The 13,058-nt window shown below is 43.2% G+C and overlaps 1 protein-coding gene across 2 annotated transcripts; it reads right to left on the bottom strand.

The window, feature by feature from the left end:
• Window positions 1-2,452: 2,452 nt before the first annotated feature.
• Window positions 2,453-12,132, bottom strand: LOC116903195 (C-type lectin domain family 2 member D3-like). 2 transcript variants are annotated; one of them, XM_032905571.1, is made up of 6 exons: window positions 12,059-12,132; window positions 10,421-10,594; window positions 5,539-5,667; window positions 4,422-4,624; window positions 3,735-3,845; window positions 2,453-2,709 (listed from the first exon to the last, which is right to left on the bottom strand). In XM_032905571.1, the coding sequence occupies exons 2-6, from the start codon at window positions 10,581-10,583 to the stop codon at window positions 2,581-2,583; spliced, it is 735 nt and encodes a 244-aa protein (XP_032761462.1). In that variant the 5' UTR covers window positions 10,584-10,594; window positions 12,059-12,132; the 3' UTR covers window positions 2,453-2,580. The 2 variants fall into 2 exon arrangements, with proteins under 2 accessions (XP_032761462.1, XP_032761463.1); XM_032905572.1 differs by lacking the exon at window positions 12,059-12,132 and having other exon boundaries at window positions 2,581-2,709; window positions 3,739-3,845; window positions 10,421-10,583.
• Between the last annotated feature and the right edge of the window lie 926 nt (window positions 12,133-13,058).

Raw genomic sequence — 13,058 nt, 5'->3', positions numbered from 1 at the left:
GCTAGATGGCCGTGCAATGCTGTGTGGCAGTCAAAGAGTTAATGCTGTCCTGTGTGACCCCTGAAGACAGAAGCTATTCCTTCTATTGAGATTACCAAGATTGCTGAGGAGGACCCTAGGGTAAGTGTCCAGGAAGCAGTTAAGTCTGTCATTGAATTAATACAGAGCCCATTTGGTTTATACTTTCTGTTCAAATTCATCCTTCTCAGATCTCAGGTGGTATTGGTGGCTAACTGCAACTTACCAGTTTAATGGCAGCTGTCTGGTCCATGCATTGCATATGAAGATTGGGCCTCGCTGTTTAGAGCTCCCGGGTTCCCGGGTAAGAAAGGCAAACTCATAGACAAGTTTGCTTTGCTCACAGGGCTCATATGAAAAAGACAGATTTCAAGGTAACTTTTTACTCTTCCTTTGTTAAAAAAAAATGTTTTGCCATGAGTAAGAAAAAAGTTTGAGGTTTATAAAAGTCATAAGGGTCTTAAAAGATAACTATAATATTAAGACCTACAATAGTCAAAGTTAAACATACCAATCAGTGAAACTCTGACAATGTTAACTAACTCTGGTAAAACGGTGACTGGCACAGCCATATCCACTGGGAAGGACGAAAGCCATGAGGCAGCACAGCTGTCTGACACAGTTCCAGAGAAGCTGAGCAGTTGCTGCAATCGCTGTCCTTCTGTCTCTCACTGTTGGGTTTAGTCTCCTCATATCGCATTCATGGCGGCCCCTGCTTTGTGGTTCACTTGGTTTTTCCTGAGAAAATTATGTCTGACTCTTTTTTAGGAAAAGTCCTCAGCTCCCGATCTCTTCTGCTTTTAAAGAAGTCACTTCATCTGGCCCTATTTGGAAGGCTTCCCTAGGCCTAGAGATTGGGATAAACAGAAACTGAGAGATGAATTTCACAGTGAGGTCCTGACTCCAGGAATATTCTTGGGGTGCCCACCCCTAAGCAAACTCAAACAGTATAATTGGAAGAGGGTAAACCTAGAGATAATTGATAATTGGGATAGGTTATAGGTTAACCTATTCCAACCTGCTGACTCCTGCCGAATTGGCTGAGGCCTGGCTCTAGGTCGCTCCAGGGCTGCTGCCCTCCAGAAGCCACAGGTCTGGACTGTGGGTAAATCTGTGAAGTGTTTGCAAGTGGACTGAACGCTGATTTCCTGATAACACACAGGGGTTTGCTCCAAAGGACAATTTCTAAACAGGTCCACCATCCCTGCATCCTAATAACCTGCAGGGAAGGGGAATGACCAGGTTCGGGTGGGGTGGGGACAGAAGGGATATGGGTGGGGGTAAGGGTCAGGGGAGGACACCCTCAGAAGTGAAGGGGAGGGGTATGGGGTGAGGAACTCTGGGAGTGGGGACCAGGAGGGGTAGCATTCGAAATGTAAATCAAAGTAAGAAAAAAGAGAAAAAGTAGAGGTTACTAATCCTGATGTGATTTAGTTTATGTTTAAGATATGAGAACCAGGTCATACCTGAATACCTACTTAATTCAGAACCATTCCATTTTAAATTTTTTATTGGTTATCTTATTTATTTACATTTCAAATGATATCCCCTTTCCTGATTTCTCCTCTGAATATCCCTATCCTAACCCCCACCCTGCATCTATGAGGGAGTTCACCCACCCACCCATCCATCCTCTCCCACCTCATGGCCCTAGAATGTCCCTATTCTGGGGCATTGAGCCTTCACAGGGCCAAGGGCCTCTCTTTCCATTGATGCCAGATAAGGCCATCCTCTGCTACATATGCGGCTGAAGCCATGGGTCCTTCCATGTGTATTGTTTGGTTGGTGGATTAGTCCCTGGGAGCTCTGGGGGGTCTGGTTGGTTAATATTCTTCTTCTTATGGGTTGCAAAACACTCTACCTCCTTCATTTCTTTCCCTAACTCCTCCATTCGGGTCCCTGTGCTCAGTCCTATCGTTGGCTGCAAGCATCTGCATCTTAATTGGTCAGGCGCTGGCAAAGCCTCTCAGGAGATAGCTATATCAGGTTCTTGTAATCAAGGACTTATTGGCAGCAGCAATAGTGTCTGGGTTTGATTTCAGCGGATGGGATGGATCCCTACGTGGGGCAGCATCTGAATGACCTTCAGTCCCTGCTCCACTCTTCGTGCCTGTATTTCTTTTAGACAGGAGCAATTCTGGATTAAAATTTTGAGAAGGATAGGTGGTCCTCAACCTGGGGCTGTGCCTAACCTCTGGAAACGGTCTCCACAGGGTCTCTCTTCCCTTTGTTGGGTATTTCAGCTAATCTCATCCCATCGGTCCTGGGAGCCTCGAGCTTCTGGCATATGGGACTTTCTGTTGGCTACCCCAAGTTCCCCATTCCCCATTGCTACACACCTCTGTTCAATTTCCTGACCTTCCAAACATCTCCTCCCCAACCCCTGTCTCAAGCACACATATGAATAGTCCTCAGAGAGTGTTGTCATCTTTGATGTCACCATGCATTATTCACTGATTTTAATAATGATTTCAACAGATCATTAAGAGAGTAGGAACTGTAGATAGCAAGTTCTGTGTTCCTCATAATTGCTAGGACAAACTCTCTACCCAGGACACAAAACTACTGGGACTGTGAGGTGTAGCTTTTGGGCTTGCTACAAATCCAACTCCTTTTTACGTAGTCCCTGCTACTGCTGATGTTGAGCTGGTCACTCAGGAAGCCACATAGTCCGTCTCCTCGGATGGGAACCTTAAAAAAAAGAAAAAGAAAAAGATTTCTGCAGAGTCTGCCATTGTATTCACTCCTGCAATCATCTCTCTCTCATCATCCTCTCCACTTATTTATAATATGGAGCCGAAGCAAGTCCACTGGACTCCCATACACTAGTTTTGAACCTAGGAATTTATACATCATCAAGGTTTGACTTGATCAGGACACCTCTGTCACTCATCTATGTTGACCCCTGTAATGTGTGTAGAATGTTTGGTGCCATGTTCATGTGAGCGGCAGCAGTGTGTGGCCTCACAAGGGTGATTTTGAGTGCTCTCTCAAGCTATTTTACAGATGCATAAAAGTGGAAGAATGCACCACTTAGTAAATTGCTGAAAGGTCTTATGGAGGTGGCTGGGTCTGTGTTTTACTATTCCAGTGAAATGGGTCTGTTCAAAATGGCTGTGCTTCATATTCAATAGCTGTCCCCATTGATCATTTATGACAAGACCTTAGGGGAGATTCTCAATGCTCCTGGAGTCTCTGCTTCTGTGACCAGGTACAACCATGAAACACAACACTGATAATTCTCAGGTTTGCAGTTCTGAAGCGGCTTCCTAGCGTTTTAGAGCCCTTGATAGCCAACAGCAGGCCTGGGTACAGCATATAAGTGAAGTTATCATCGACTAAAGATTTTCAAGAGGTGATACAGGGTCTAACCTTGATGCCATGGTAGTGATAAATATTTGGAGTGAAATAATAATCTGTAAATACTTCAAGGTGATGGCTAATAAAAGGGAGAGGATCCAATTGATTTAAATTTGTCAGGAGGTGGAGTTTGCTAGGGATTAGCCATTGCATGAGGCACACAACATTTATCCAGGGCACACTTCCAGCCCAAGAGTTCATTCTTTTCTACCTTCCCAGTATGTGACACTGACTTTCATCCTTCATATCCATAACACACACACAGACACACACACACACACACACACACACACACACACACACACACATCACCTCACAACACATGAACACAGTAGAAGAAAAAAACATTGTGAAACATACGAGTTGTTATATACAGTGTTGTCTGTCCACTTCCAAGGGTGCGCTGATGACTCTCTGTGCAGGCCGATCCAGGGATTAGAACTCCCTTTGTGTCTCTTTAGGAAATTCTGTCATAAAACACAACAAGCTGAGAATGCATGTGTCTCTGTTTCAGATGATCCTGGAATCTCTCCACTCCACAGCTTCCTCTAGAGATAACAGGAGGGAGTAACTGGGGGTCACAGATTTGGAGCTGTACTAGTCACCAGTGGTCAGTGGATCCACTTGACATCTGTAATTCTAAAGAACCTCATTTGAACCAAAGTACCCAATGTAACAACATGTTCCTCCGTGGCCAGGAGAGTTCTGGGTTAACCTCCCACTGCAGTTATTAACAGTTGTCTCCTGTATACAACATGGGTCAGCTTACAGGAAAACACCCATGACCATGCAGTATCCCAGTAAAATGGCAGATCTGACCTTCCAGCTGATTATGAGCACTGTGTGAGAGAATGTTTCCTGGATGTCTCAGGGCTCCAGTCAGGAGTCAAGCATCAGCAAATGACACGCACTCACACGTGCCCCATGTCGCCATGTGCGTGGGATGGGATCCTTCCTCATGCTTCAGTGGTAACCTCTCTATCTTAAGACATGACAATATTCAACAGAACAGACAGACAAACCAATCCCTGCCCACTTCTTACCAGCTCCTCCTGGTTGTCAAATCGAGCTAGCTCGGCCTGTTGTGCCTTGCAGAGGGTCTGGCTGAATGTCCAGTTACTTGTATTTTCAGAAAAATAAAAACATTTATTACCATATTCAGTCCAGTTGCTCGGGCAAGCAGCATAGGTATTATTGATTGAGGCAGCAGAGGTATTATTGATTGAGGTCTGTTCCATCTGTTTTACTAAAATTTAGACAATACAAAGATTTATAACCTGCATGCTTTGTCTCTTTTTGAAGTACCCTCCTGAACTCCATTGTGAGGTGTGAATTTGATTGTAACTTTCCTAAATGATCTCTAGGAATCCTCTCCTGAGCATGATGGGCATTTGTCTAAAGGCCTCCCACCTTGGGCCTGTGTCCCAGTGTCTCTTGGGTGCTCATTGACTGTAGGGCTTCGTGGAGGGCATTTCTAAAATAGCCTCACTTCCTGAGCTTTGGATGACTGATTACTACAGTAGCGATGGCTACAGCAACAAGCATTCTGTATGGACAACTATTGACAGCCAGCCTACTAATTGGGATAACAGTGAGAAGTTCTGCATGGGTAGTATACACAGTGTGGACACATTGCACTAAAGGATCATTCACATACATAAGAGGACAGTGCAAAATTTTAATTACAGTATTCTGAACAGTGTGGTTCTAAAATCCTATAAATTTATTACTTCAGAAACTTTCCATTTAATACTTTCAAAATGCAATTGAGCTTGATAACTAAACCCATGGGTCATGGTGGGAGGCACTGTACCTTTCTGGCCATATTACTCTTCTCTGTCCTCATCTTTTGAGATTTCTTCTTGTGATTCTCTGCCTTGGACAGTTCCCCCAGTGTACCATGTCCCCTCCATCTCTGTCTAGAGCCTGCTGGATGTCATCTTCCCAGGGAGGCTGAGCCTGGCCTCCTGTGCACACCACAGCCTGTGCTGTTCCTTCACTGCATCTTCCTGCTGGAACCTAAGTTCCCAGAGAACAGGAACTTCCAGGTGTTTTCTCTGGAGCCCTTCCCACAATGCCTAGCTCACAGTGCTCAGTGAGTATAATTGACAATGTGGATGTGGACAGAGGGATGCAGGATTTGGAGAGTGAGTCACTCACCTGACAAAGCAACAGAAAGAGGAACAAGTATAGCTATAGCAACGACTGTGATCACTCCATAGCAGCAGTAACGCTTAACAGGAGACTCAGGGAAGATGCTTCTGAGACCCTTTCCTTGGCGCACTTTACCTGTAACATAGGAATATTAGAATGAGAATTTCAATAATTTCTTACGTACTATAAAATAAATTCACCACAAAACCTGCTTAACAATTGCCTATAAATTCCTGGAAGGCTTCTACCAATCCTTTTAGAGAAGGCCCTGGTCTACAAAGGATGTCATTGGTAGAAAGAAGTCTAGAGAGGATGGAAACAGAGCTTCTGCAAGGGACTCTTCTGGTGACTGAGGTCTGGGTGAATAGTGAAAGTTCAGTAGTAGAGGGAGTGAGATCCCAGTGAAATGCAAACAACTGAACTCCAGATGCAGATCCATGAGAAGCACCCTGGTTAGAAGGAATTATGGAAACATTAGAAATAAACATTGATGTTATTAGTCATATTAACAAAATCAGAAAAGAGGAGAAACTACAAATACTTCAACAAATGCAGCAAGATTATGTGAAAAATAGCAGTGCAAGGAACTTCCTCAACCCTACAAAAGTTATCCATTAAAAACAAGGGTAAATCCAACTTTGGTCAGCTTAGTTCTCAATGCTGCAATTATGAATGTTTCCCAGGGATCAGAAGCAAGAATCCAATGTCTGCGCATTCCTCCAGGTAGACTTTTGCCAGGAGGTCCTCACCAGGACAAAGAAATAGGGTCAGATGTCTGGAGAATGGCTCAGCTGTGAAGATCGCTGCACCTCTTCCACAGAACCTGGGTTCAAGTTCTACAAGTGACAAGGTAGCTGAAAAGACTGCACAGTTCCAGTTCGGGGGATCCATTGCCTCTTCTGGCTTCTATAGGCCCCTGGCATTCATGAGATGCACAAACATGCAGACAAATAGTCATGTACATGAAAGGAGTTTCTTAAAGAATGAAAAAAGCTTTACACTTCTCAGAAGCAGGTGAAACTCCTTTTCCTCACACATGACATGGTTCCATCTATATAAGAATTCTAATCAATCTGCCAAAGACTATTGGATGTAAAAAATGAGTTTATAAAGCTGTAGGATGGGGTGGCACTGGAAAAATCAGTTATTTTTTCCTGTCAAGTGGAAATTATTATCTTTGACAGCACTTTTTACAGTAATGACAAAAAACCCATAGAATTACAAATATAAAAATGGAATGTTCATAATCAGCATAGAAAGACTACATGTACATTCATGAAGAAATAAAGATAGGAAAGTTGGTTCAGTGATTAAGAGTTAGCTTGTTAACTTGTGGTTAACTTGTTATTGCAGAGGATTTGGGTTCAAATCTAGCACCCATATAACAACTCCCACACCTCTGCAATTCCACATTCTGGAAATCTGACACCTTTTTCTGACCTTGGTGGACTCTAGGTATACACATGATACATAGATACCTATGCAGGCCAAACATGCATTCATTTTACCTTATAAAAATAACAGAGAAAGAAATCAAGGCAACTCTAAACGCATAATAAACTGGGAACACTCCATATTCTTCATATGTCAACAATTCCTGAACAAGTTTATATGTGCAACACATTCCTGGGGAGTGGTTGCCTTCAGAAAAAAATATAATAACACGAAGTTATATGAAAAGTACTGTGAAAATTAAAAAGACAACAGAATAATGAAACATAATTCTGAAAAGGAGAAGGTCAAAATCAGAAAAATCTCAGTACCTAATCAGCCCGGTGCTATCAACAGAGTAGGCACTGAAACAACACAGCAGAAAACAGGACTCCAGAATGACATCAGACACATGTAGGCAACAGATACTTAACAGGTGAATGATTTTTAAGCAGGGAAAGGGTGACATCGCTCCAGTATGTGCTACTGAAACAACCTGCTGATTGGCTGCTAAATAAAGGAAGATTCAAGACTACTACAGTCTGTCTGTGGACTTACAAAGCTTAATATTTTAAAGTCATTTGATTTTTTAGAAAAATAAGGGAGAATGTTTGGGAACTTGGTTTGGGCAAAAAAATCCTCTCAGATAAAAGCATAATCACTGTGCTAGCAAGATGGTTAAACATTGATGGTGATGTAGATGTTGAAACAGATCTAACACCTTTTGGAGGGAAAATTGTGCAGCAACTACAAAGCTGTTTGTCAGTGTAAAATATGACACACTCCTATCCTGCCCACATGTCCCCACGCTGGAAAGGACAGCCTTCATTCAAATTTCAAGAAATCTTTATGTGACTGTTTGCAGCAGCTTAAGGGTCCCTGTATGAATGACACATTTGTGACCATTGAAATATTCCCAAGCTGATGACAAGGTAAACCTCTCAACACAAGAAACTACTCCGACCACATGCCTGTGTGTGCCCTTTCTCATGCCCCTTTAACAGGACAAATGTCCCATAGGCCCCTAACCCAAAATGTCTGTATACTAAGCCTGCCAGCAAGCTTATGCAAACTTGAGGTAAGAGAGCTACAGAATGAGGTCCCCTTGCAGTTTCCTTTGAGAAGAGACCACCAACTGCCACTACTCACTTCCTCCTCTCACTTCTCTAGAAGTTTCCTTCCAGCTTTCATAACCTCTCTGTATAACACTTGCTGGTGAGATTCTTGAGAAATTCTGAATTGAGAGCACAAGTTCTGTGTCAGCTGTGCTGTGGATACGGTCTCTCAGCATCTCCCCGAAGTGCTTGTTCCTGACAGGCTACTGCTAGGCACTGCACTGTGAGTGATGAGCAGAGGAGGTTGTTCTGACAAGATGGAGGAACTGAGGCAGGATTCTCTGCTCCATGGATCCACTGTATGGCATCTGCAAAGGTGAGTACTTAAGGCTGCAGCAGAGGAGCAGTGAGTGAGTCTCCAACAGACAATGGGGAGAGCAGGGTAGGGGAGGGCGTCTGCATATACTTTAATATTATTGTTTTAGTCTTATTTATTTTATGTGTAAGAATGCTTTTTCGACCTGCATGTATATATGTATGTATGTATGTGTGTTAGTGTGTGTGTATGTATATATGTATCTATGTATGTGGGTGTGAGTGCGAATGAGTCAGTGTGTGTGTGTGTGTGTATGTATATATGTATGTGTGTGTGTATATGTGTACTCCATGCATGACTAGTGTTAGTGGAGCTGAGAAAAGTATGTTGGATCCCTGGAATTGGAGTTAGGGGTGGGTGTGTGAGCCACCATATGGGTGCTGGGAATGAAACTCCAGTCCTCTGCAGGAGCAATAAGTGATCTCAATAGTTGAGCCAACTCTCCAGACTCTATATATCTTGATGATGAAGGCATGATTATGTTTTCAAAATTCATGGAAATGCATACCAAGTATATTAATTTTACTAAGTGCAGATTATAGTTTTAAGAAAGTTTCCACTGAGTTTAGCTATTGTATTTTGCACATTTTCACAGGCCTACAACACGAGGAAGCTTCTATTACATTAACAACCAAGAAAAAGGACACTTAGGATGAGAAGGTTTTAAGCACTGAACTGTGTGTGGCCTTTGGAATTTGGATCCACACAGAACTCTCACAATTCATTCTTTATAGTTATAAAATGTATTTAAAGATAGCATAAGAACTTCTCATGTGCTCACTTCCTGACCACCATTTCTCAGCCATGTGTTGCTGTGAGCAATGGAGTTTCCCCTGTGAGCGCTCCTCTGATCTCCTCACACTCCCTACAGAAAGTACATCTTGGGAGATTTCTAAATCCCTTCATATTGTGAAGGAGTGGTTTCATTGTGATTTCTACTTCTGCATCATGCATGATACAATCTATACATAAAACTTGCCTGTCATAGCCTGGGCAGGAATTCTTCAGTCTTGTCCCCTTTGACTAGTAAACTTGCCCTGGAGCTGTTGTGAATTAAATATACGTTTCTACTTTTAATTCAGCTTGAATTGGCTTATGTCATCAGCAGAGAAACCCATTAGTATGTCCCTTGTGCTGACTATTGTAAACAGTGTTACAACACACAAGCAACTAAACATATCTCTTACCAGGGGCTTGAGGAGTAGAGAGGGAGTGCGCATTATTTTCTATAACGTGGTATCAGATATGGTGTTCAAAGGCACAGTAGGATGCATCCTGCTCACGATAATGTACACTATGTCTAAAGGCAGCCCAAAAGATTTTGAAAATAGTCATCACAATGAATAAAGACCATGATCGTTAATTTTTTTAAAAGATTTATATATTTACTATATATAAGTACACTGTAGCTGTCTTCAGAGACACCAGAAGAGCACATCGGATCTCTTTACAGATGGTTGTGAGCCAGCATGTGGTTGCTGGGAATTGAACTCAGGACCTCTGGAAGAGCATTCGGGGCTCTTAACCACTGAGCCATCTCTCCAGCCCATGATTGTTAATTTTAGTGTGTCAATCAGAACACCACTTCCTACTCTGGCTTTGAACTGTTTGGACTTCCTCACCAGTAGAGGCCGCCACTGGCAGGAGATGAAAAAGCCGCCATTTTAGAATTTCACCGTTTTGTAGTTTATTGCTTAGTCACGGGCTCTCTTAGGGCCTCTGGTGGCCATCTAGACCCTAAACCCTCGGAAGCACCTGGCTTATCTGAGAAACAATAGTTTTTTATTACTCATGAGTTTTCTCTCTGGGTATTAGAGGAAGTGAAATGTTAGAAAAGTTGTGCTGCTTTGAGAAAGTCTGGTCGGCAGACAGCAAATATAGTGACTTTCACTGAATTCAGTTGCTTTAGGGACCTTGGCCACTGCTGTGAGGACCAAATTGTCTTTTAACCCATAGAAAAGTCTGAAGAGCAAAGGAAATCTTTACTTTTGTCAGTTTTCCCAACACAACAGGAGCTCTGACTTACTGTGAGGAATTCTTGTCTCGTTGGAACCTGACAATAACTCAGAGGAAGAGGCAGCAGACGAACCACAGCTGCTACTCTGCCTCAAGGAGGTCTGTTCTTCATTCTGTGTAAGGGTCCTGGAGAGGTGTGGGGGAGCATCCTGTAGGTGTTCACCGGACAGCATTGAGTATGACCCTAGGATTCAAGGGAGGCATGGTTACATCTCCCTCCTCTTCAGCTTGTCCCCTACCTCCCAGGACAGTGTTTCCAACCATCACAGCAGGTAGGCTGTCCAGTCTGGAGGAGCTTGGCCTGAGATCCTAGGGCTGACACTAGGCCTTGGATCTAGCAATAATTCTGAACTCTGTGCTTCAAGATATTTGCTATTTTATTCCTAAACAAAAATATTAAGTTGGGGGTGGAATCATGGCTCAGAAGTGGAGGACACTTGCTGCCATGGCAGAGAGAGGACTTGGTTCATTCCCAGCACATGCATGGTGGCTCACAGTTGCCTAAGTCCGATTCCAGGGGATTCAACACTTTCTTCTCAGCTCTGTGGACACCAGGCAAGCCGTAGTGCACACAGACATACAGGAAAGGCACCCATACACATTAAAAAAATATGTTTCCTTAAATTAAAGGGAAAGAGAGTTAAAGGATAAAATATATATTTTTCAAAATGGAGAGAATGCAGTTTTAAGTAGAAATCTTCAATGTTCTTTTTCATTATTTATTATGAACTAAATCTGTAGATGGCTTTGCAGGTGGGATAAATCTCACACCCCACCCCACTGAAAAAAACTGTGTATCATACAATATCCAACACTAGGACCAAGATTGTTCACTGTGGCCACAAGAGTGATTTCAGTCCACAAAGAGTATACCACACGCCAGTGTCCTAAACAGAGGGAGAATTTCTGACACTTGAAAGTGTGGGGAAGGGGGGAATACACCCCCTGCTGTGCGAGTCTGAAAAGGAAGGTGGCATTTGGACAAGGGGCACTTTAGGTGTGTGCTGGGTGCCGGGATGTGCCTGAGCCTGTCCATGTTCATCCAGTGAATCTTCCAGGAATCTGGAAACCGACTCAAAGGAGCCCTTTTCCTGTGCAGAATCAGGGCACTCAGAATCAAGTATGTGGCCAGTGCAGCCAGCCAGTGGAAAACTCGGTCATTCTTGAAAGGAAATTCTAGAAGGGAAAGCCTGAGGGAATCAGTAAGACTGCTGTGCTAGGATATGGGATTTAGGGGCTGGGGGTGATGATGATAACTTCAAACTTAACATTCTACAACACCTACCACTGCCCCCATGGCTGCTGTACTTTAATTACTCTGAGTGATCACTGTAAATCCCAGCCTCACTGCTTGTTTATAGTACTTTCTGAAAGTAGATGGAGTGCAAATTCAACTGCCTGGGAAGAGGACACTAACAAGTTTGCTGTTGGTTGCACTTCCCGCAAACACATTTAAGTAACAAAGTCCATACTAGAAAAATACATAAGAAAAATACATTCCTACGCCCTGCAGAGCTCCCCACCCCACCCACTCAAGCCACCGCCCATCTTAAAGACCTCACTGTGGCAGGCAGAAGTGAGGTTCAGCTCCTTTCCTGAAACTGGCTTCTCTCCGTTTAGTTTAATTTACATTTCATTAAGTACATACCGTTTTCTCCTGTTTCTGAGCAATCTGGGGAGGGAGGTTCTGCCCCTTCTTCTTGCTGAAGCAATGAACATCTGATGAATGAAAATATTTGGAAGAGCCGGAGAGCTTGTGGGTGGGGTTTTAAACCTGATCTGGAAGCTGCCAGATCTGGGTGCCTACCTAGGTCTGACCAAAGGCTCTAAAAATAGAAATGGGAGGAGGGTTAGGTGTCTGAAAAGCATGCTATCAAGCTCTCCGAGCAAAATAGGCAACGAAACTCTCTGAAGCCAGTGCTTCAGATGTCTGTTAAGAGGTTCCAGTTTTGAACCCCCAGTGAACGTGATTGTTGGGGCGAGGGCGGCAATGGGGGTAGATGGGGAGGGGAACACCCATAAAGAAGGGGAGGGGGAGGGGTTAGGGGGATGTTTGCCCATAAACCAGGAAAGGGAATAACACTCGAAATATAAATAAGAAATATTCAAGTTAATTAAAAAAAAAAAAGAAAAAGAAAAGAAAAGAAAAGCATGCTATCCTGTAAAGGAAATAAAGAGAACTGAGAAGTGTTTCTGATTTCCGCGGTGCAAAAATGCTTTTTCTTTTTTTAAACAAAGGCATTTTTATTGTGTGCGATGCCAAGGATCAAACTCAAAGCCTCATACATGAGAACTGGCCAGTCTATCATTCATCTGTGACATTGCACACCAGACAATTATATCTCTATTCACTTCAGAAAATCACTCAACCTTTCTCTACTGTGCCTGTCTCCTTTCTTTTAGCCTCACCAAAACTTTACTGTTGTCAACAATTTCTTTTTTATGTGATTAATTATTTTATATATTTATATTTCAAATCTTGTCCCCATTCCTGGTCTACCACAAACCGCTCATCTCAACCCCCTCACTTTTGCCTATAAGAGGGTTCTTCCCCAGACAACCTACCTACTCCTGCCTCACACTTCTAGCATCTCCCTTCTCTGAGGCATCAATCCTCCACAGGACAAAGTACCTCCCATTCCACTGAT

Source organism: Rattus rattus, chromosome 6, assembly GCF_011064425.1.
Source record: "Rattus rattus isolate New Zealand chromosome 6, Rrattus_CSIRO_v1, whole genome shotgun sequence".
Taxonomy (NCBI): Eukaryota; Metazoa; Chordata; class Mammalia; order Rodentia; family Muridae; genus Rattus; species Rattus rattus.
This window is presented reverse-complemented; position numbering and strand designations above follow the sequence as displayed.